The sequence below is a fragment of the Rhododendron vialii genome, chromosome 10a (genome assembly GCF_030253575.1).
Source record: "Rhododendron vialii isolate Sample 1 chromosome 10a, ASM3025357v1".
Lineage (NCBI taxonomy): Eukaryota > Viridiplantae > Streptophyta > Magnoliopsida > Ericales > Ericaceae > Rhododendron > Rhododendron vialii.
Window position 1 is genome coordinate 25,806,216 of NC_080566.1, and position 24,948 is coordinate 25,831,163.

Sequence of the window (24,948 nt, forward strand, 5' to 3'; positions counted from 1 at the left end):
TTAATGCTTGAGACACAACCACCACCCAAACAACCCATTGTCGTCATCATCGTTCTCACACTATCAGCCCCTGCTACTGCCCTTTGCTGCTGCCTCAACCAACAAGCCCATGTGGCTACCTCAAACAATACGAAACAGTCGCCAAGCAGACTCAAAATCAGCCCGTAAATAGCCCAGTAATCAGCTCCAAGCAGCATCCAAACTATTGGATTGTTAACCAATAACCACCAACTCATCTAAAAGCTTAGGCCATCTCCAACAGTTGAACTAAAATTGTGTGATTATATGAAACAAAAGTACAAAAAGTGAGATGCCCCAGCAATGAAATTACTTTTGCATTAAGTGGGCCCCTTTACATGAATTGAAAGTACATATATGCACATAAAGATACACTGGTGGGCCCACTTAATGCAAAAGTAATTTCATTGCTGAAAGTACATATATGCACATAAAGATACACTGGTGGGCCATACATTTCTGACTCTCCCCACACCCTATCTCCTTCTCTCTCCTCCAGTGTCCCAGCCATTTTGTTTTTAACTGACACCACTTTTCTCTTTCTTCTCTATTCTCTCTCTCTCTCTCCTCTCTGGGTTGAGTTAAAAGTTACAAGCACAGTTAACTACACAGCTAGCAATTGTTAATTTCAACATGTACTTAATAACTATTGGACACCCACATAAAAATAAATTGATGCTAACTGCTAATTTCTGACCCTAATATATCCTTTAGTTATATTATTGGAGATGGCCTTAAGCTGTTAGAGAGAGAGACAACTTTATTACTCTCCGTCCCATAAAGTTGGTCCCTTACGAAACTACGTGCAATTTTCAAACTTAAAAATAAAGTATTTACTAAAATAAATTGTTGATTTTTTTTTTGCACCGTTTAAAAGATCTCTTCAAGATCTATCAAACAAGATCCTTAGTGCACAAAAAATTATTGTGGTAAGTACTTTATTTTTAAGCTTGAAAATTAAACACGTGTAAATATTTAACTTTAGGTAAGCAATGAGGTTCGAACACAGGATCTATTGCCTGCTCTGATACCATATTAGATTGTTAACCACCGCCTCATCTAAAAGCTTAGCTTAAGCTGTTAGAGAGATGGGCAATTTAATTATTTACATTCTGAACCCAAACTAACCCCGAAATCAGCCCCAAACATCCCCCTAATAGCACTCAAACTAATTGGTTCACAAACCGGCCCCCAAAACAGCCCCTTAATCAAACCCCAAATCAGCCTTACCACCCACCCCAAATTGCTCCTAAATCTGCCTCCAAAACAGCACTCAAATCCGGCTGGTGCCGATTTGATGCCTGTATTTCGCCGAGATGAGATCTGGGACCAACCAAGATTTTAAAGAATTTCACCAAAACCCTCGCTGCCTAAATTATAGAGAGAGAAAGTAGAAGAATAATGTTGGGGCTCTTAACTTGGTTGTTGTTTGAGAAAGGGATATTGAAAAATTGGGTCTCATTCTTAGTTGAGTTTCCTCATGTTGGTTTTGCCATGACCTTGGACTTTCTCTTCTGGAATATATTGTTCCTAAATGTTTTTGGTCCATAAAGTGCAATTTAATTTCGTCAAAATGCTGCCCTTCTACACTATTTGGAGTGAATTGATTATATGTTGCTCCAGAAAGTTGTTGAAGTGCTGGAGGGCCAGTCAGGTCCTGGAGGCTTACATGAAAATACTTTACTTCTTGTTATGGGTGACCATGGCCAAACCATAAATGGCGATCATGGGGGAGGAAGTGCTGAAGAGGTGTAGTATTTGTTATCTCCTTTACAATATTTATGTGATTATGAACCTAACTTTAAGCTAATTAGCTTTACGTTATGCAGGTTGAAACAGTAATCTTTGCGATGGGTTTTAAGGATCCTCCATCTTCATTGACGTTGGAGCGTGATACATCGTCCTGTCAATTAGATGTGGTATTACTTTTCTTCTCCAATTGTTATTGCTACTGTTGAACAAGAGCAAAAATAACTGAGGGAAACAAATTAATAAACCATCCGGATCTTCAGATAGAAATCATCTGGTCCCAAGTCTTTGGTATTAGCACAAAGCGACTTTAGCCAGGCTCTTTTAAACAAATAAATCAACCGTCTATATCAGTTAGTCCTTTGATAAACATTACCTGCATTCGTGAGTAGGTTTAAATAATCATTCCTTATTTCCTTAACTAGGTCCTCTGAAGGTATTTTACTAATGAGGCTTCAAAGAAATGTTGAGGTGAAAACTTGGGGATTGGATGGAGCATATTTCTTTCCCTTTTTTTTTTTTTTTTTTTTTTTGTTCGTGGTTGCTATATGAATTGTACATGTGAAGTTCCTTAGTCTAGAAATTGCTATATGAATTGTTTGTTTATGTAATTAAAAAACTCTAGATTTGAAGAAATGTTCTATCTTTTTGCGTAGATGTAATTTATACCTTACATTTGAGTCTTGACTGATTTTTGTCATCTTCGTAGACTGTGCCTTTCTCTTGTTCTGTAGCTTTTCTTTAGTTTCTTTGGGATCCGTGGGAGGTGAAAATAATAAGTATTAAAAAGGCACAATGGAGACAAACACAAGTTCCCCAAAAGAACTCAGAGGATCAGAAGCTTACGCTGACCTAGGACTTGGTGAACGGCCGAGTTCAACCGAGTAGTTAGGTCAACAATCAACAAGGTCCTCAGTCCCGACCTCAAGCTTGGTCAACAAGCACCTCGGACGTGGTTAAAAGTCCGAGGAGGATTAAGTTCTCTGATAAAGTAATATCATCACAATGCTCGTATAAGCTACCTCGGCCTCGGATAACGTCAGAGGATGTTCAACGAACATCTTAGTCATTCCTCCAGGGAGAGGCAAGGTGTGTGCTTGCTCGGTGGAAGGTGGGTAATTCTCCAAAGTCGTGTCCAAGAAGAATTAAACACTTGTCCCACCAAAATAACTGTCAGATATCCCGCCATCCGTATCAGGAATGGGGCTATTAGACCCACACACGGAGGTCTTTATGCAAAGATTGTTATGATGGCACTACCATGGTTAAAAGTCTGGTAACCATGGATAGTTGGCCAAATTCGCGTATAAATACTTGAAGAAGTCACACAACCAAGGATCCTGAAATCTGATTCGCAAGAGCATCGTGAGTAAAACTATAGTGGTATTCATATTCCTTGCAAATTCTCAGACTAGCAATTCTAGTCCACAGTTTGGCTGAGAGAAAACTAACTTGACTGTCGGAGGACATTTCCGGCTGTCAACACCGGTTGGTGTATCACCAACAGTCTAATCTTCTTCAGTCAATGGGTCAATGGAAGAAAGTTCTCATCTTCTGAGCAGGAACTCAAGTGGTAATTCCCATCTTAAAGAGGAGGAAGTCTGAAACCCAGCTTCCATTAGGAGTGAGATTCGATCGTGATGGGAGCTTGGAGCGAGGAGCAAGATACCTTTAGAGGAGAGCTTCCATTAGGAGTGAGATTCGATCGTGATGGGAGCTTGGAGTGAGGAGCAAGATACCTTTAGAGGAGGAAGCTGCAACTAGGTTTTAGCATTTAAATTGGCAGTACTACTTCGTATGCAGGGATTTTACATGGAACTATTGAGTTTGAAAAGTACCCCTTATAGTTAGGCTGGCCAGACCTAGTTTCTTTGATCAGCTCTAGGATGGTTTAGATGGTTCCTCAAGATCCAAGAATAGCAGTAGTGTCATTCAGTCCCAAAAGGCCATTCCCGTTGCCCATATTGTATTTACCTTGACATAATAGATGTTCCAGCGCCACATGCAGCTCTAGGACCATATGGATCACAAAGCGGGCCAACAGGATGCTAACTATACAGCCGAAGAGAAGTATTATTGAAACATCGCAAACAACCTAGTAATACAGACAGGCTAATTCTTGTGGAGGCAATCTGACTCTTGTAGATGTGGGCCATCACCAAATGATTTTACTTGTATGATATGAGGTTGTTACTACCGAGAGATGATACCCACAGCGTAAGCATTGTCATAAATCTCTGGTGGAGGTGGAGGTAACCTGACTATGGATGCTGGCCGTTAACAGCATTAAAGCTATCACCCAGTGGTCTTGCGAACCACATGGTCCTACCACGTCTCCTCTATGGCAACTCCCTGTCATCTCCATGCCATTCTTGGGTTTGATGAGGTAGCCCTTCATCACCGTGGACCACGTTGGCTCTTCAATTTGCCTCAATTGCCCTGTTCAGTGACTTGAGTGCAGTTCCTTTACGTCAGACCAAGCTGTTCGGAGACAATCTCAAGGGCAATATTGAGCTGCTTGATAGCTTGCTTGAATGCCTTGTAACCCCTTCAGCTTGGCTGAATGACCTCCACTCAAATGCTATCTTACTGGTCTTAGAAAAAGAAATTCACTAAAGTAAAGACATCTTAATCTCTGTTACTTCTAGCTCCACTTTTAGTAATTCCATGCCCACTAACAGGGTTGTTCATACCCACAGAGGAGGTCACAAGTCATTCATACAGATAAATTCATAGGACAAACATCCCGCATATAGGAGAGGCATTTGTGATTGACGTGTGCCTCCATGCAGTCTCCATAGGTTTGGCAGCTCGGCTCTCCTATATAAAGGCCCCTCCGTCCCCATGCAAATCTTTTGCATCACTTTCAAACCAGCTGAAGGCTCTGTCTACAATCCTAGACTTTGGTCCTCCTGTTTAGTTGTTCTCTCTTTATCTAAGTCACCTCTATTATCACCCTCCCTACATCTAATGGTTAGGCACCCCATGCATGTATATCCTACTTGCTAGAAGGCTTCCAAAGCAATCTAACTCACCTCTAATTGTACAAAGGTTTTCAGATTATGTACTTGATTTCTCCTCAGTGAAATTGGATCCTAAGAAGACATGTATCAGAGAAATATTTGGGTTATACTTGTGGACTCTGTACTTGTTATACTTTGTCGAAGGTTTATAGCAGATTAGATGATAATGTAGATTCTTTGTCTGTCTAATTTGTATTGGTTTCATCTTAAAAATTTGTTGCTGTCGATGTATTATATTCATGTTTTGAATTTCAGGATGGAAGGATGTTTTGCATAAACTCAATGCAACAGGTTAGGACTACCATTCTATTTGATTGTTGGAGTTTATGCTCAAAATGAAATGAATAACCTGTATTGTTTATGCACTGCACTTAACCAATTTTTACAGATTGACTTTGCAGTGACAGTAGCAGCATTGCTTGGAGTTCCCTTTCCTTTCGGAAGGTGCAACATAAGCATTTTCTGAAATTTAACTTCTGAGTCATCATTCTCATTCCATGGTTCACAAAGTTAACTGTTAGATGAATTTCATGGTATCTGGTAGAGTAGACAAGTTACTAGAGTTGATTTCCTTTTATAGAACCTGCTGTGATACCCCCCCTACATTATTCCAAAGAAGCCTAGATAAGAGGTAGTGTTGCTCCATTATGGCTTGGCATAACCGGTTGCAAAATGGAAAAGAATAAGGAAGAAAAAAAATGAAAGAGTTAAGATCGCGTACATCTAACCTTTGGCAGACCCACGGTGGTGGGAGCCTTTGCGATGCCCTTTCGATCCCCTATATTAACCACTTTTGAGAAAATTCTCTCCACTAATCATTGGACTGGTTCCTTTGATGATGTCAAGTCATTGACCTGGTATAAACTTTTGTCCAAGAGAGATGCGAAACTTCTGTGGTCTCCAAAGTGGTGGGCTATTAGATTGTTAACCACCAACTCATCTAAAAGCTTAAGCTGTTAGATAAAAGGGCAACTTTATTATTTATACCTTCAACACGCCCCCTCATGTGTAGCCAGGCTCTCCTCCATAAGCGGGTTAAAACACGTGTAAATATTTTAACATTAGGTAGGCGGTGGGGTATGAATACAGGATCTATTGCCTGCTCTGATACCATAGTAGATTGTTAACTACCAACTTATCTAAAAGCTTAAGCTGTTAGATAGAAGGACAACTTTATTATTTATACATTCAACATGGGCCAGTTGTTAGAGATTGAGATTGCAAAGAGTTTGAATTTTTAATGTTCAGATGCTTTTACTTTGTAAATTTAGAAGAAATTAAAATTTGGCATTTTCTTCAAGCGCGCTCCACATCTTTAAAGGCTAAGGATAGTGCCTCTTTTACTTTTTTCCTATTAACACATGACGTATAAAGGTAGTCATGTACATTAATATAGTGAATCCAACCAACGGAAACGAAGCTCAATGGAACTAAGTTTTGATAGCACTACATGTCCGGTGTTGAAATTTTCCCGGAATTGTTTCACTTATTTTTGTAAGTCAATGGTACATGGGTTCCGGTGGGAAAATGTGCCAAGTGAATTCATCTAGTTGTCATTCTCAAGACACTAGAACACGAGTCACACTACTAACTTCGTCTCTCTCACATACTTCTTTCCTTTATCCAGGAAACATAGTGTTATAAACTAGCATAAAACTTCCCTTTTTGCATTGAATGCAAATATTCTGCATCGTTCATGTGAAACTCTGCTGCTTAAAACATATTTATTGGTGTATGTCTAATTAGACATGTTGGACACATACCAGTTGGCAAGTGTCTTACAGGTGTGCTTCACAAATTTAGACTAGTCCATAGAGCATAGGTGTAAGTCATATTGTTTTGCCTTGTCAGCAATAAAAAGAAAAGACAATTGAGTCCTTTTGAGACTTAAACTATGTCAACCATGATATTTTTATTTCATTTGATGGCCACTTTTGTCGATTTGTTACGCGGCCTTGGCATTATTCTCTGTCACTCTAACTGATTAAAAAAAACACTGTCACTCTAGAATGTGAAATCCTTTTGAGCTTTCATTTATCTTTTCCCTGTTGATTTCATTTTATCATTTTTGGAGTTACTGTTTTCATTTTCATTTTCTTGAAAGCTTGCATGGCTACGGTATTATCATCTAAATTTGTAGATAAAGCTGAAAATGTCATATAAAGTATAAGGCTTGGTGGCATGCAGTTGTATTTCTACACCTTGCTTTGGCATTGGAATCTGCATTTCCCTTTCTAAAATAATGTTGCTAATTTCTTTGCAGCATTGGGTCTGTGAATCCTGAACTATATGCTTTAGCTGCTGGAACATGGAATTTGAAACGCTCTAGCAATGATGTTTTCCAAAATCATTCAATTACAGAAGAATGGATGCAAAATTATGTCAATGTGCTATGCATGAACTCATGGCAGGTACTCTCTCTCTCTCTCTTTCTCTCTCTCTCTCTCTCTCTCTCTCTCTCTCTCTCCACTACCACTGAGCTCCATCACCACCACTGAGCTCCATCAACCCCTCTCGTCACTCCCTCTCTCTCCTCTACACCACCCATTCCCATCACTCCCCGTTGGCAACACCACCAGCACTAGCATATTCAATTAGTCTGTCCCGACGTTGTTGGATTATAAAATATGAAAGCTGCACAGACTTTTGGATTTGAAAATATGAGAAATGCACATATTTTCGGATTTTAAAATATGAAAGTTGGACAAATTTTCGGAAATCCGACTTTCATATTTTAAAATCCAAAATTTATGTGTAAGTTTCATATTTTAAAAGGACGCCTATAATGCCACAATTCCTTCTCTACTGCCACAAGCATTTATTGCTCTACCTAGTACAATGACTCATCTGTCCTTTTTTGGTCAAAAGCTGGCACCTTATATATTTTGTTTCCCAAATTACCCTTAGTTCTAAAAGGCTTGAAAGCGTCCAATTTTAGTATGTAGCCCATATCAGTATAGTAAAAGTCAAGTGGACCCAAACTTTGTTGGATAGTGAGCAAACTCAACTTTACTGAACGAACAAGAACGAAATACTTTTTTTTACTGAACAAAATATTTAGAAAAACGCAGCAATTCATTTAGTTCTTTATGTTTGTGGTGCTGACCCCAACAAAGTCTAACCATTTTTCCCAACTTCCATTTTTTTTCTTTTTCTTTTGTTTGTTACATCTAATAAAAAAACACATGGTTCAAGAATCACCATTTTAAATTTACTACTCATTAAAATTGAGAAGACAAAAACTTATCTTTTCATGTGGTTCCAACAAAAATACCAAAAAAATTCTCTCCAATACATAAACGGAATTGGCCCTCCAATAACGAGCATAAATCAACATTCAAGAAAATTAAGCTTACAAATTGTCGACATATAATAACGATATCAAAAAATAAAGTCACTTCCTCATTGAAAAAATGCTTCTTCCACTTTCATCTAAAGCCAAACTAAAATGGCAAATTAAAGTGAATCTCAGAAAACATTGCAAAATCCAAACTGGTACTTCATAGACTCAGAAAAGCATTGCAAAGTCCAAACTAGTTCTTTATAAATCATTGCAAAAAGAAAATGTGAAAAGTTGTGATTAATTATAAAAAGACTTACACATGCACAATATCACTATAGTGTAAGAACAAACAATGAAATAATTTACCTCAATTGTTCAATGTTGGGAGTTTGCCTGGTGCATTGACCCGCCACTATGTGCTCAAAGCCCAATTGTATGGGAGTAATGGTAGAGAGTCCACCACATCACTTGGGCCCAATATACATTGAATGACCGATATCCACTTAGAAGGCTAAGCCTTGTAAGTGGTGAGCCATCCAATTGTAAATTAAGGTCCGACCATTTTTCTATTTATCCGATGTGGGACTGAACGTTCACACATGTTCTAACAAATCTCTCCCTCATGTGTGAACCATACATTGGGCCTTAATCTCTCTCTACATCCGAACTCCCCCTTGATTCTGATCTACAACTCTCAACCCTATCTCGTGAACTAGGCTTATTCTACACCCATTTCATCGATTCAGAGTCATCCCAATTAGGAGCTAAAGTGCCTAGTCACTGGCACTATGCTCCCCGACAAGAACTTCATTGAGAGCCAATGTGCTGATTAATTCAACAGCACCGTGCTCCCCGACGAGTCAACCCCATCGACAATGAGCCATCCGTTACAGCACTCCAACATCGAGCCACCTTGCTTCATTGGGAGTCATCTTGGATTTTATACCCTTCTACGAGTGTTCTCTGTGCAAGCCCATTCAATGGTGCGCCGAGAGTCTTCCCATAGATCGCTTGCCATCAGCTCTGATACCACTTGTTGGGAGTTTGTCCACTGCATCGAGCCGCCACTGCGTGCTCAAGGCCTAATTTGTATGGTAGTAACGGTACAGAGTTCACCACATCACTTGGGCCCAATATACATTGAATGACCCATATCCACTTAAAAGGCTAAGTCTTGTAAGTGGTGAGCCATCCAATTGAATATTAAGGTCCAACCATTTTTCTATTTATCCGATGTGGGACTTAATGGTCACACATGTTTTAACCCTCAATCCAACCAAAAGCAGTCAAGCGAAGTAGGAGCTGGGTTTGTGTGGAGTTGTTTCCGTCATCGTCCAAATTAGCTGCATGAGTTGGGTTTAATGCATTCGCCTGCCATTTGCCCTTATATGTTCGACTATTATGACCAATGCCTTTGCAAATGCTACGCTTTCGGGTTGCCTCCACAATCTCAAATTTTGATGCATTCTGCCTTGTAGAACTAGATTCTTTGCATTTCTTTGACCCTGATGGACGACCTTTATGTGGTATAATATTTGGCTCAATAACCATGGTTGTGATGGATTTACAAGTTGAGAAATTTTCTTTTGAACGCATTCTTTTTGGCTTATGGGCCACTCTTGATATTTATCTTCTAACTCATGAAGTAACCTTTTAAATTCACCCCCATTCGAATTATTTTCTCCCCCACCAAATAAAAGCAAAGGATCTCATATCAATCCTCCATTGTGAGTGTATTGCCTCAAGCGGTAGCACCTTACCTTTCCAATCAATCATCTTATGTGCACAAGGAAGACCATATTTGCCATGAAGTGTCCCGTACATGTTGATTTCATGGTACCATGCTTCAACATCTCATATTGCTTAAGTAGTTCACTCATATTCCTTAAAGAAGTAATGCACTGGTGAGGTATTCGAATCCTCTCACTAGAGAGTTGAGTCATTATCTCTTTAAATTCATTTTCAATTGCAAGGCATATTTTGTTCTTAACTTGATAGAGGTCATTGGTCGAAACTTGTAAATATTTCTTCAATTTTCCATGTGCACCTTCTGCCCTTGAAGAAACCCGATTTCCAAAATGAGCATTATTTTTAGTCCATGCATGCACAAACGGCTCTTTGAGTGGAAGCCATGTCTTTTGAATATAGCTTACCACTTTTTCCTTCTCCTTGTACACTCAACTAATTTCCAAGCATCATTGAATGCCTCTTCATCTTGAGAGTTTATCACTTCGTTCCAAGTAGACAAAAATTTGGTCCAATCTTCTTGAGTTTCAAAGCAAGGCTTGCAATTTGCCAAAATATTTTTTTCAATATGCCACACGCACAAGATTTGTAGTTGATGGGAAAACTACTTTTATAGCATTCATCAAGGCTAATTTCCTTTTGATACAATAATAGAAGGATGGCAAGTAGGACCCAATATGTTGCTAAAGTTTTGCAAAGCCCAAATATAATGTCCTTCCCCCTCTTTCTCCAAAATGCAAAACAAGAGTAAAATGAACTGTTAAAACTTGAAACTCCAATTATGGCAAGTACTGGCATCTTGTACTTATTTGTCGTATAGGTGCAGTCCATCAGAAAGACATTTGTATAGCTTTTCGTCAATGTTCTTGGAGAAGGGTGTGCAAAAAACAGATGCGTCAAGTGGCCATTTTGATCATATGCAACATCGAAAGTAAAATCACCTTGACAAAGCTCTTCAAACAATGCTTGAATCATAGTTCGTCCTGCCAAATTGTCCTTCTGAACTTTTACATTGGTATTATAAATTGTTCTTGATACCGCTTGAAGCTTCGGATTGGATTGCCTAAGTGAAGAAAGGATTTGGCGTGGTGGTATTCCCGATCTAGTCATTTCTTCAATGCTCGTGATCTCTTCCATAGACAAACGGCGACAAGAGGGATGTCCGGACATGTCAATAGAGGGTTCATGATTATGTGAGCTAGTATTTTTTACTCCATTAATCACCCACAAGCCATCATCTTGTGTCTTACACCGGAATTCAAAAGGACAATTTAGGAGACGAGTTGCCGTTTTCCTTTGTCGTTGCTCTATGGGAACATGCCATTTGTTACAGTAACGAGTGCCCCTATCACAACTGATAGTAAGATATCTATCCATTCTTGAGTTTTTTTTATTTATTTATAGATATTGCATATCCTTGCATTGAGAAGAAAAACTCTCGAAGTGTACCAAGAAGTTCTTCATGAGATTGGAACTTCCAACCAAATTGTTCAAGCACGTCCTTTTGTTTGTTTTCTTCACTTTCTTGATTTTGTATGTTGATACCATCTTGATCAATCTGATCAGTTGAATTTCCATCGAGGCATTGAATTGGTTGTTCAATTTCCATGGTTCTTTGTCACCAAATCTACATGATAAAAAAATAAACAGAGATTGTGGCATTTTAAAAATGATGAAGATACAAAAATTCATAATAAAAAAAAATATTAAGAGAAACAAAATAAGATAACCCGAGATTTTTTAAGGTTAAAGGATAAAAAATACACAAGTTTTTTTTTTAAGTCACGGACACAAAGTACACCAATAAACCCCCAAACAAAGGATCAACAGTTTTCACCAAAATATTCTAGTTTTTGAAGCTACATACAATAGAATGCACACAAATAGAACCCTTAAAAGTAATCCCTAAACATACAAGTAAACAAGCAATAAAATATACATACCTTGACTATGAGAATGGAACCGGTGGAGTACAAATAGAAAACTGCAAAGGTCTTATAGCTTGAAACATGTGGAAGGGACTGGTTCATAAGTCAATACGAACAGGAAAAGACAAAACCTAGAGCTAGAAAGGTGAAAATTAGACTTGGAAAGGATATCGAAAGCTCCGTTTGAAAAAAAAAGGATATCAATAGACGCGTGTAAGGGTAATTCTTGATTCGAGAAAGGATAAATTGGGAAACAAAATATATAAGGTGCCAACTTTTGACCAGAAAAGGACAGATGAGTCAGTGTGCTTGGCAGAGCAATAAATGCTCGTGGCAGAAGAGAAAACTATCGTGGCATTATCGCCATTGGTTGTGTCATGCCTCATCGCGGTTGCCATCGTCTCTTGCTTTGCCGTAAGTTACTCTCTCTCATCTATTCTCTCTAGTCGTTTATTCCCTCTCTCGTTCTCTTATAGTTTTAACTTACACGTATATGAATGTATGATACTACCTCCGTCCCAATTTACTTGTCCCAGTTTTATTCTAACTGGATAAAAAAAACTAGTTATATCTTTAAATTGGTAATGAATTTTATATCCAATATGGATCTTGTTTGATTGATCTCGATTTGTTTTATAATACAATGTTTTCAAAATCACCTAAAATATTATAAATTACAAGATATAATCAATTGAAAAGTGGCAATTAAATTGGGACTGAGGTAGTATATTGTAATTTTTTTTTTTGAATAGTGAAAAAGGACCCAAAGGAAGAGAATAACCCTCCAAGGTTGGCAAGAAGCCAAACAATACCACTCCCAAAAAGACACCTAAAACTCAAACACCCAAAGAGACACCTCCCTAAATACCAAAGACTCGAAACAACACCTAAAGAGACATCTTCCTAAACAACTCCTCAAACCAAAAACATTAAACCAAAGCCAACTTGGCTCTATAACGCTCCTCATTAGTTTCCCCAATTTGAGCAATCCTCCTAATCACTTCCTCCTCCCCACCATCATAAGTCATAATCGATACCTATAGACTTCTGGAAGTCCCAAAATGCTCGAGCCTCGTCGAGAGCCAAAATTGCTTGAGCCTCATCGAGAATGATTTCCTTTAGATGATAATGCAGCTGCTACTACTGCTGATCTGAATATAACGCATTTTTGCTTTTGCCTGGCGCCTCTTATCTTGGATTTCAGAATGCCCAACATATTTCCAATAGACTTCTGTTTCCATTTTGCTTTCCTAGTATCCTCAACCTCTGCGGTTGAATTTAGATCCACAAATAGTTGGATACCTTCATCCTCATTGTTTAAAAAGCCCACTTCTGCAAGATTCCAAAAACCATTATCAAGCTCTGCAACATCATCCAAGATTTGGGTTGTATCCTTTGCAGCAATTTCACCCAACTCATCAAGGTTAACATCATTGTCTCCGCAGTCACCCACCGACAGATTATCTCCATCAAGGTCAACATCATTGTCCCAAGAGTTAGCCCCATCCACTTGGTAAGGAGTTTTCACAAAGGGTTCCACATTTGGCTCCACGTCAGAAGAGGACCCATTGGTTTCACTAACCTGTGATTCCATTGGGCCCACGGACACCGGTACCTTGTCCCCCTCCATATCCACCTCATCATCCTCCTCTTCCTTTGATTCTTCTTTTGGGTTCGAGGAAAGATCTAGGCTTGGTCTAGGAATTTGTTTCTTTGCTTCATGAGGTTGATCGCACGGATCTTCCATAACCTTAACTTTGTAGCTCTTGCCTTCAACATCGATGAGCCACAACAAAAGATGACATCTTCAACGTATCGCATCATTAGATATAAAAGGACCCCATAATTCTCCAATAGATTTGAAAGAAGTATTACTCCATCCATTGAGCGGTATTCCATAGCAACATAAGCACACAAATCTTTCAACGCACGCCGCTTGTCCATCCCATGGCTTAGTTTCAGAGAATCACCTTTGAAGATAGTTTCCTTCAACTTTTCTCTCCATTTCTTCTCTGCTTGGACAAGTTAAAATCACAGACCTTCCACCCTACTTACCAAAAAAAAAATTTATCTATGCCCATCCCTGCCATATGGACCTTTAACTCGTTGATTGAGTTAACCAGTGTAATTTTGCCACCACACTACGGTATCGCCACCCATTACCAGCGAATTTCAAAGATACTCTGACTCCCTTGATCGCTACTTACCAATCCCTTCTCCGTCTCCTTCCCATGTGTACCACCTTTAAATGTATGTGCATAAAGTTTGAAAGACTTCAAATTAGTTCTGGAAGAAGTTTCAAACCTTACATCCATTGCCAATCCCAGCTGGGGTAGACTTGTTTAAATGACCAAGATTCTCCTTTCTCCTCACCCCCATTTGTTCATTATTACCCTGTAGTACCCTGCTATGAGTTTAAGTAGGCGTTCTTACCTTGTAGTGCCCCGATATATTGTCATATTGATGTGTAACACATGTTTGATAATTAGTTACTCCCTTCGTCCCCATTTAACGGGCCTTTTTGGGAGTTTGTGCCACTTTTCATTGCTTATATCTCGTAATGTATGATGTTTTATGTGATTTGAAAACATTGTTTAATATCTCTAAATGAGCTCTATCAAACAAGATCCATATTGCGTATATAACTCATTTTTTATCCGCTTAGAATAGAACGAGGGACCGCTAAATGGGGACATAGGTAGTAATAATTAATAACTAGTAATTTAGTACTTCTTACTTTCATTTGATTTTGAACTTTGTAATTGACTAGTTGTTTGGTACTTATTATCATTTGGTTTGAACTTTGAGAGGTCTCTTGGGTTCAAGTATCTCTGTCTGCATTTGTTTCCCATTCGCATTATGCTTCTCCACTTTGCATTCTATGGTAGTATGTATGAATGCTTGCATCTCCACATGCAAGATGGGTTGCATATGAGAGAGGGTGTTGAATAGCTTGATATATATTGTTGGGCTCATTTCCTGATATCCTAAGCTTTTTGGACAGTTGGTAACGTAACATTGTGTTGTGGGGCGTTTAGCAATTGGCTTCATGCTGGTCACCCTTCTCTGCTTGGAGCAGAGTAGGCACATGTTGGCTGCATCCACACCCATGGGCAACTTTATGTGCATGTCTTGCAGGTGTCTAATTTTTTCTATTACTAGCCGTTGAAGAATGTGTGTGGAAATTATCTACATTATGTTGTTCATGCTAAATACATTATGTTGTTCATACTAAATTGGGCGATGTCAAATCAATTGGACAGAATGTTCTGATGTTTCATAATCATTGATTCATAGTCGCCATAACTTTCGTAATTTTCTCCTTTGAGGTGACTGTTCAACAAGTAAATCTAACTTAATACATCTTTGAGGGGTGGAATAAATGCTCTCAGTTATCATCATCCATGTTTGGGTTCAACCATCAGCAGATTGCTGGATTGCTATGAATGATGTTGGCCACACTGGATCTCAACTTTTTGGGATTTTAAGCGTCCATATAAAGAGGATGGGGAAGAAGTCACGCTTCAGGTTTTAATGTGCTAGAATTCTATGGATGGAAGAGGGTTTTTTGGAAGACTACAAGTAGTAGTGCGGTGCAGAATTTTTCCCACTTTGATAAGAGAAGAATAGAGAGAGAATGAAAGCTTTACCAAACTTCTAGGGAATAGAAAGACTGAGTGCGCATTTGTGGATTGCTATTGTTCTCTTATTTGAACTATGATTGAGACTCCAAATCAGGTTAGGAACTTTACTAGTAAGAATCTGCATAGAAGTGTGCTTGGATGCTAAACGTAAGACACGAGTTATGTTCCAATTTTCTGATTGGTGAATAAATGATTTGTGGAATCAGTGGGAACTTTGTCTTTGACCGAACATTGAAATGGTGATTGCAGTTTCAATAGAGCAGAATTTTTTTTCGTTTTCCCAGTTGATGAAGGTTCGAGATGAGGGATGATCACAATACTGAGAGGAGTACAGTCGTAGTTAGTCGATGTAAGTGTATTTGGGGGTATTTCTTGCTTAATATTGGTTTTGAGAGAAGCAGCAGAGTTTCTTGAAAATGGCCTGATTTGTAGGAAGGCAGAAACATTGGAGTAGGGGCTCAATGTTCTGGATTCAGAAAATACACAAATAGAAGACCCTAATTACGGGAACCCTCTAAATGTTGTGTGGCTAACAGGATGCAAGGAAAAATAATCGTTCCTGCTGGTAGTGGATGTTTGAAAATGGGTAAGATGCTTGAACACCTGCTGTATGGGAACAGATACGTCCATAAATTACACAGAGAACAAGGAAACGGGAACAGATGAGGATGAGGATGAGGATGGGGTGTTGTCTGTGACAAAATCTTCTGAGACAAACTAAAGGACATAACAGAGCAGAACAATGCGTTGATTTGTTCCAACCTTTTTGTTGTAGATAGAAGATTGCATTATATGCATGGGCTGATTTCATGTAAGAATGTATACTACTTCCTGCAGCGTTATGTCTTGATTTTGGAAAATTGTCATGTTATGTGCTGCATCTGTGTTGGAACTCTTTATCGATTCTTCGTAGGAAATAATGCAATGTAACTGTGCATGTTGCATGTTCCCTTGTACCCGTACCAACGTTTGGGCATGTACCCCTTCATCCCAATGTTTAGGGTCATGCACAGTAGCCTGATGCAGATACCCTCTATTCGTGTTAGATATCTGTGCTTATCCAAGCTCCTGCTGCTCACAACTGCTCCTAGAGCATTAAAATCCCAAGGCAACGAGAACCTCATAATTTCAATAATTGTTTTCTGTTGAATTTCATCTTCACTGCAAGGTATCGAATGGTGTCAACTCATGTAACAAATCAAGTGCAAGACAAAGCACATCACCTGATTGATTCGTTTGGGTGTTAGCTGGCTGCTTATGCTTCAAGCAACTCACCGATTTTATATTGCCACTTTTTTCATGAGCAATGCATGAACTTTGTAGGTAAAAAGATACATTGATGTCTATTCAGCTTCGTCTGTTACCGGATTTTCAAATGAAGACTTATTGCATCTATCGCCACTGTATGCTCAAGCAATGGATAATTGGTCAAAAACTGTGACAAACTTAGTGTCAGAAAAAAGTGACAGCTGTCATGTAACTTTGCCTGATCTCAAGAGGCAAATCGATGCATACTTAAGTTTCCTTGCGAGTGTTGCAGAGCTAGCACGTTCGAAATGGACCCAGTTCAATTTGAAGATTATGAGCATTGGCTTCGGGGTAATGTTGATTTCACTTCTTGTCCATGTGCTTTGCATCAGATGGCTTAACAAACTATGCAGAGTTTACATTCGTTCCCATGCCAAATCGGGGATTTCCTACGGAATGATGTTTTCCTGTCTGATAGTGGCAATACGTGCATGCAGCTTCCTTTCAAATAGTTACATTTGTAAGTTCTGACTATCTAGAGATTTACATGGTTTCTTGGATGCATATACTCTCTTTCATTATTGACATATTTTTCGTCTTTCTGTTCAATTTAAAACCTGTGGGTTTAGTGGAAGAAGGAAAAGTCACTGTTTTTCTTGCAGTCACAAGTGCGATGCTCAAATTACGCTATTCAATAACGAAAGCCAAGATGCAACTGGAAGTAAGAATTTTGCTCCTTTAGCTTTGTTAGTAACTTTACTGTTAGAATAAGAGTTTAGACTTAGTCCCACATTGGTTGGTTACGTTATGTGATTAGCTCTCACATAATATGAATAAAGCTCTCTTGTGTTAGGGTTAATTAACACCCTAAACACTTTTCTCTCAATCAACATGGTATCAGAGCCTACCTTACAACCTAAACCCTAATCCTAATGATCTACCGCTGCCCACCATCACTGCACCCACTATCGCCGACGTCACCCCTCCTCCATCAGCCATCACCCTTCATCGTTATCTTCACAGAAAACCTAATCAAGCCTTACCCAGCCCTAATCGACCCTGAACAAGCCTGAATCGATCCTTAACAGCCCTGATCGACTGCAAAAATCTTTGAAACTCCTGACCCATAAGCTGAAATCCAGCAAAACCCATTCCCAGGGTGCCGACAGTCTCAGAAAACTCCAACTCAAACCAGTAATACCTCGATTCGGGCTCGAAATTCCCTGCAGAGCGTTCAAAATCATCATACCAGCACTCGGTTCTTCTCGAAACAGTCTGCATGTGTTCCTTGGTTGGCGAAATCATCATCCAGACCTCAGTTATGTTCGAAACAGTCAATCTAGATCTACTATTCAGAGTGTCTTGCATCTGAGATTGGTTTGCTAGTCTTCCCCTATGGTAATGCCTTATCTCGATCTGTTAGTGGTTGTTGGTTAGCTATATTGGGTTTGAATGGTTGGTTGGTTGTATGAATTTCTTAGTGTTACTCACCCACTCTTCGTCGTCACTTTGTGTGTGCTGATGTCACCTTTAATGAGTCATTGCCCTTCTTCTCGGATACACTTGAGTCTGAGTATGTTTTTCCTGTAGATGTTCCTCCTATTCCTGTGCCACCCATGCAGGTATATGTTCGTCGGCGACATGTATTAACAGCCCCACCGCGCCTCCTCCGTCCTAAGATCCGGTTCCTCCACCACCACCTCCTATCGCTTTTCACAAAAGTATTCTGTCTTTGCACTTCTCATCCTATTGCTCGATTTGTTTCCTATGCTCATCTATCTCCGTCCGTTCGTACTTTTACTACTTCTGTTTCGTCCATTTCTGTTCCTAACACTGTTCAGGAGGCCTTATCTGTTTCTGAGTGGCGGACAGCTATGGAGGCTGAGATGTCTACTCTTCATGACAATGGCACTTGGGAGTTGGTTCCTCTTCCGCCAGGGAAGTCTATTGTTGGATGTCGGTTGGTATTTACATTCAAGTATAATCTGAATGGCACAGTCGAACGGTACAAGGCCCATCTTGTGGCCAAAGGCTATACCCAGACGTATGACTTATGCGGAGACTTTCTCTCTGGTGGCCAAAATTACTTCTGTTTAGGTTCTTATCTCTATGGCCGCCAATCTTGGTTGGCCGTTGTTCCAGTTGGATGTCAAGAATGCGTTTCTACATGGTGATCTACTCAAGGAGGTATATATGGAGCAACCTCCTGGGTTTCTTGCTCAGGGTTAGCGTTCTCAGGTGTGTCGCCTTCACAAAGCTCTCTATGGTCTTAAGCAGTCACCTCGAGCTTGGTTTGGCCGGTTTAGTGATACTGTGTTGCAGTTTGGTATGCGTCGCTCTCATTCTGATCATTCTGTTTTCTCTATATAGTCTGATCTGGGGAAAGTAGTGTTGATTGTGTATGTGGATGATATCATTATTACTGGGGATTATCAAAAAGGTATTGATGAGCTAAAACACTTTCTACAACGTCAGTTGCGATATTTCTTGGGTATTGAGGTAGCAATATCCAAGGAGGGGATTAGTCTATCCCAAAGAAAGTGTACGCTGGATATTCTAAAGGAGACTGGTTTATTGGGAACAAAGCCTGTGGAGACTTCTATGGATCCAAATGTCAAACTATGTGTTGATAGGGGAAGATATTTTCTCATCCAGACCATTATCGTCACTTGGTAGGCAAATTGTTGGTAGGCAAATTGAATTATCTCCCCAATACATGGCCTGATATCTCATTTGCTAACAATTTGATAAGTCAGTTCATGTCAGCCCCTTGTCTTCCCCATTGGGAAGCTTGTCTTCTTTTTATGAAGTATCTCGAGGCTAATCCTGGATGTGGTCTATTCTATCGTTCAAATAGTCATTTGCGTGTTGAGGCCTTTACCGATGCTGATTGGGTGGGATCACCATCTGATAGACGGTCAACAACTGGATACTGTACTTTTGTTGATGGCAATCTAGTTACCTGGAAGAGTAAGAAACAAACTGTTGTTGCTCGGTCCAGTGCTGAAACAGAATATCGTGCCATGGCTCATACTACATTTGAGGTTGTATGGTTGAAAGCTTTGCTCGAGGAGTTGGGGTTTGGCGTACAGTTACCTATTCCTATGTATTGTGATAATCAGGCAACAATATATATCGCTTCGAATTCGGTATTTTATGAGAGAACAAACATATTGAAGTAGATTGTCATATTGTTCGGGAGAAGATAGATAGTGGCGTGTTGGCTACCTCTTTCGTGTCTACAAGAGCTAGTTGGCAGATATCTTCACCAAACCGTTATTTAAACCACGTTTAGAGTTATTATGTACCAAGCTGGGATTTTGTGATATATATTCTCTAGCTTGAGGGGGAGTGTTAGAATAAGAGTTTAGACTTAGTCCCACATTGGTTGGTTACGTTATGTAATTAGCTCTCAAATAATATAAATAAAGCTCTCTTGTGTTAGGGTTAATTAACACCCTAAACACTTTTCTCTCAATCTACATTACTATCGATCTATTTTTGGTTGCAAATAATCTTCTTTCTTTGATGACATCCAGAAATGATTTGACTCTTGGGATTTTTATTGTGGGCTGAACGTTGGGAAATTGTACTTGCAGGCTTTTGTGTTTGTTCTCCTGGTCTCTGTCCTCAGATTTTGTATTGAACTTGGGCCATCAAAGCAGGCTGTCAGTTCAGGATTAGCAGATTTGTGTCCTTCATGGATGCTTGCTGTTTCTGAGAGCTATCCTTTCTGGAGGCATATAGCTGAACTCCTGCCGGTGCTAGCTCTGATCATATTGGCCTACATGCTGCATGAGAGCATTTCTCGCAGCTCATGCAGGAGATTTTTGAAAAATGTTATAAGAGGAACGATCTTTAGCTACCTTCTCATTGCAGCATATTGGACCTCGGAAAGTAAATTACTCAATCTGCCTCCTATGCGCATAGACATGCAGAGACATTACATTCCTAAAGTAATCTATATGATTGGTTTTGGACAACTATCATCCCTGGCACTTCTTCAATTTCTCAGTGAAGAAAAAACGTCTAGTTGGAAAGAGACTGTGGCCATTAAAATAGTAGCCGTGTTATCTGCGTGGAGTTCAACAATTATCATTCTATCTGGAAGACAAGGACCCATGGTAGCTTTAGCATCCATGGCTGGAGGTGCTTTCTCTTCATCACTCCTTATGTCTTTGTCATATTATACTTGAGCAACAGGTTCTGTTTTTATGACTGTTTAGGCCACTCTCTTGTCTTTATAGCTGTTTGCATTAAATTTCCGTTAGCAACTATAACATGGTTTATAGTCATTTGAATGTCGCTATTCTCACTGTAGACTTCTTTCACAAGATAAAGATATGCTGGTTTTTAAAATATTTAAGCACTGTAGTTTTGAGCTCCTGATTTGGTACTTACAAGAACTTCTTTGCTAGGTTGGTGCATAATGAGATTGGAATGTTTGGAACAGGACTCCGAAAATGGCCATCTCCAAACTTTGTCCTTGTCTTCTTTCCCTGTTTCACAATGGAGCCTTCTAGCTGTGTGCCTTTTTTTCTGCAGTGGTCACTGGTAAGAAGTTCAGTCTTAAGACTCTTAACTTTTACTTATCTGCTTAATGAGTCATTGCTAGTCTTATCGGTGCTTTACAGGGTAGGCCAAGGGGTTGTGTCATTCATTTTAGATCTAACCTCCGGTAGTACTGCAATATTGTTTTCTTTTGTACTCCTACTATTACAAGTTTATTGATGAATTATTTGGTGTCTTACCCTGAAAGTAGCTCATTTCTTTTGCACGCTGTATTTCTTTAACCCATCCCAACATTTTGTTCAGGTGTGCTTTTGATGGCCTCCATTATGCTGCTGCATTTATTGGGTTAGTGTGCTGTTTCCTTTGGGTATATACATCATATACGTACGCTTTGCTTTTCTTGGAAATATTTTCTTTTGGTTTGGATATTCTGTTAAATATAGCTGTCGGGCAAGACAATGACTAATACCTCAGCCCTCCCATAGCCTTATTCTTTCGAAAAACTTGGTACTTGGTTCCACTTTCATTTTTGTTGTATTTATGAATAGTATTGTAGAACAAACAATGAGGTTCTAGTAATAGAGAGAGCATACCCTTTGATACAAAAAGCAAGAAAAAAGGGGAAATCCTAAGGATTACTGGTGCAAAAATGGATAAATGAATAAACTATGGTTGCCCAGAAGAACATCAGATCAGTGACCTTAATGGAAGAAATGGAGCCATGGTCCTAAACATCATACACTATTTGCTCCAACAGCAAGCTAGGGGGCATCTGACTGCTTTCGAATCCTATTGATTCTCTATTGTCAAAGATAGTAACCCGTAGTGTCCATGCAAGCTTTCTGAGAATGTTGTGGAATGCTTTGCCCCTAAGCTTACTACTAAGCCAATCAACTTCATAGGGCCTAGGAGTGAAGAGGTTTTAACTATCCTGCTTAGATGAGAAATAGTTCCGGAAACCAATCAAGCAAAAAAGGGACGGTGAAAAGATCATCTGGTCAGTACAAAATAATTTCCTGGTAACCTCAAAGGGGTTGTCGCAGTGGATAAACGACTTGCCACGGTGGGGCTTACCACCCCAAAGACGCAGGGTTGATTCCCCTCGGCAGCGATTTGTCCTTGGGGCCACCTCACCTCACACAAATGCGTGGAAAGTGCCGGAGAGATTAGTCCGGTTCATCGGGGCACTCTTCATTACCAAAAAAAATTTTAAAAATAATAATAATAATTCCCTGGTTGTTACTTCTCATAGGTTAGAGTAAATGTCCAGCAGTTCACCTTGATCTCAACTGAGTCCCTCTATCTTCGTTTTCAGGTTTGAAGAATTCATCCTTGTTCCCCAAGCTATTCTTCTTAGTATTGATACATTTGGTTTTTCTCACATTCTACCAATATTTGGACTTCCATTTCTTGCTATACAACAAGTTCCATCTGGTCAGGGTGAGCAGCAAAAAAGATTCTTTCTCATGCAATTATGCCAGGTAAGTTTACGTGTAAGATCATTTTTTTTCTTCATATGGAGTCATATGCTTCCCCTTAATGTTGGACATGCTGCAGTAATTGAACTTGTAAGTTGTTTATTCATCTTTGTTTTTTTTGGACAACTATTTAATCATCTTTATGTTTCAGGTGTATCTGATGTATGGACTCATTACAGCCACCACAGCCACATTCACGATGTTATGTGTTGCAATTCAAAGACGTCACCTCATGGTATTCTTACTTACTTCAACCACAATTTTGTTTAATATTTGTTTGGTCTGTATTTATGTAGCATATCTCATCACATCCTACTGTTGAATTTTGCTGCAGGTGTGGGGATTATTTGCTCCTAAATTTGTTTTTGATGCGGTGGGCCTCATGTTAACAGATTTCCTAATCTTTGTGGCATTGCTCTACTATTGTGTTTGGGTGGATGATGATGGGCCGCGACATCAGATTACTGACAAATGAGTTTTTATCCTGCTCAATTTTGCAGATTTAGCTTTGATGATATTAATTTGACCATGTGGTCATTCTTTTAGGGTCCAGTTCATTAGAGTGAAAATCATAGAAAACAAGAGAAAAAGAAATGACACTTTTTTGGTGTTTGATTAGCAAACTCATTTATGCATGTTACATAGCTTTTGCTTAAAATTAATCGAAAGCATCGCTGAACACCGGAATCTAACATGAGAGGCTATGCAACAGTACTTGACCAAGGGTGGACCTCATATTTTTCTAAATGTGTCTGGCCACATGTGGAGGACTAAAAGACAAAGCAAGACATTATACATTTGATTCATGTGTAGATAATGCTTATTTTTGCATGTGAGGGACCATATTAGACCATAAGTCAATAGAGATTTCTCTCAAGACCCTGACGCAACAGTGGGCTTCAGTTAAATCTAATCCAATTTCAAAACAGTGGGGTCGGGACCAATTTTTCAGTACTCCTGAAGTACCACGTGGCATTGCCACGTGGTATTCTATCCAAATAAAAGATCGCCACAATTTGTGGCAATCTAACAGAAATGAATGATAATGCCCCTACTGCATAATTTGTTGCCATGGAAGCAGTTGGCAGTATCATGTACAATGCCACGTGATACTCCGGAAGCGATGAGCAATTACTTGGATGTCGGTCATGGCAGTGAATATCGCTGGCAATGGGTAGCTCTTGTTCGCTCTGGCATTAATTTTGTTCCCTTGCCCCCGCATACACTTGTGTGCGCATAATTACTACTTTTCCTATATAAGGCTAAGCATGGTTTGCATCAAGGACATGAAGGGAAAAAAAAAAACAGAAGGCAGCTTCAGAAAGACTCTCATCAAGAGTTCGTCCTCTCTCTCCATCTCTCTGTTTTCCTCTCCACAAATCCGAGATCCTACTTTCACCTCCTACCCAACAAAATCCAAAATATACACACAAGTTTTAGTTTATAGTTATCCTCCAGAAATTCCCCCAGCTTTCAAAAGTCCCCTTTTTTTCCACCCGAAATTGTACACGACCACGTAAATATAGCTTGAGAATAGTGCCATTTAATCCTGCACTTTTTCAGGTTATAATTTAGTTGATATCATTTTCTTTATTGATTACGCAACCAGATGTGGGTATTGCATATAACATGGGCACAGAGGTGGCTGCACTATAGTTTTCGGGGGTTCAAGTCAGCACTATAGTTTATTAGTTTTAGGCGGGCAAAGGCGACGCCACATGTGGAGTGGGGTCGGCTGACCCATGGAGAAAGGACATACCGTTACTATAGTTCTAGAATTTCCGGATTGGTTGATACTTGAAAACGTATGATCCCAGTCCATGAGGCAACACAACCGAATCATTTTTCCTCTGGAATGCATTTCACTGAACTTGTGATCTGCACCTTTGTGTCACATATCTCTCTCTCTCTCTCTCTCTCTCTCTCTCTCTCTCTCAACTAGCCACACCAACACATATTCCTCTCTCCCTCTATCAACTATGGCAAGAAGTAATTTTAAACAGGTATATTGCTTTAGGTTGCATGGTAAGAATCAAGTGTCAATGATTCTAATTTGTGAAAAACATGATTTGGGGCAATATTCTTTTAAAGATTGCATTCACTAAAATTCAAGGGTTTATGGTGTCCAAGTTGAGAAATACATATAATTTGGAAACTACAGTATATGCTACCAAGTAAATTGGAAAAATAAATGAACCTTGTGAGTTGTTTACTATTCTATTTTAATAATTGATTAGGTGATAGGGTGTATAACAAATGAAATTTGTGTTTGCAAATGACCCTATCAATACAAATTCCTGGAGTCGCTACTGTTCAAGC

General features: G+C 39.4%; 1 protein-coding gene across 5 annotated transcripts in view; it reads left to right on the plus strand.

The window, feature by feature from the left end:
• Positions 1-23,223, plus strand: part of LOC131303578 (uncharacterized) — a 34,763-nt gene extending 11,540 nt beyond the window's left edge. For 2 of the 5 annotated variants that reach the window (XM_058330516.1, XM_058330515.1), the window contains 13 exons: positions 1,646-1,767; positions 1,848-1,937; positions 5,046-5,081; positions 5,179-5,234; positions 7,054-7,201; positions 16,715-17,159; positions 17,269-17,360; positions 20,239-20,788; positions 21,058-21,193; positions 21,455-21,496; positions 22,467-22,632; positions 22,781-22,864; positions 22,964-23,223. In XM_058330516.1, the coding sequence (XP_058186499.1) occupies positions 1,646-1,767; positions 1,848-1,937; positions 5,046-5,081; positions 5,179-5,234; positions 7,054-7,201; positions 16,715-17,159; positions 17,269-17,360; positions 20,239-20,788; positions 21,058-21,193; positions 21,455-21,496; positions 22,467-22,632; positions 22,781-22,864; positions 22,964-23,104 (2,108 nt within the window). In that variant the 3' untranslated portion in view covers positions 23,105-23,223. The remainder of the gene's footprint in view (positions 1-1,645; positions 1,768-1,847; positions 1,938-5,045; positions 5,082-5,178; positions 5,235-7,053; positions 7,202-16,714; positions 17,160-17,268; positions 17,361-20,238; positions 20,789-21,057; positions 21,194-21,454; positions 21,497-22,466; positions 22,633-22,780; positions 22,865-22,963) is intronic. The other 3 variants (XM_058330517.1, XR_009192091.1, XM_058330518.1) reach the window with 3 other exon arrangements.
• The last annotated feature ends 1,725 nt before the right edge of the window (positions 23,224-24,948 follow it).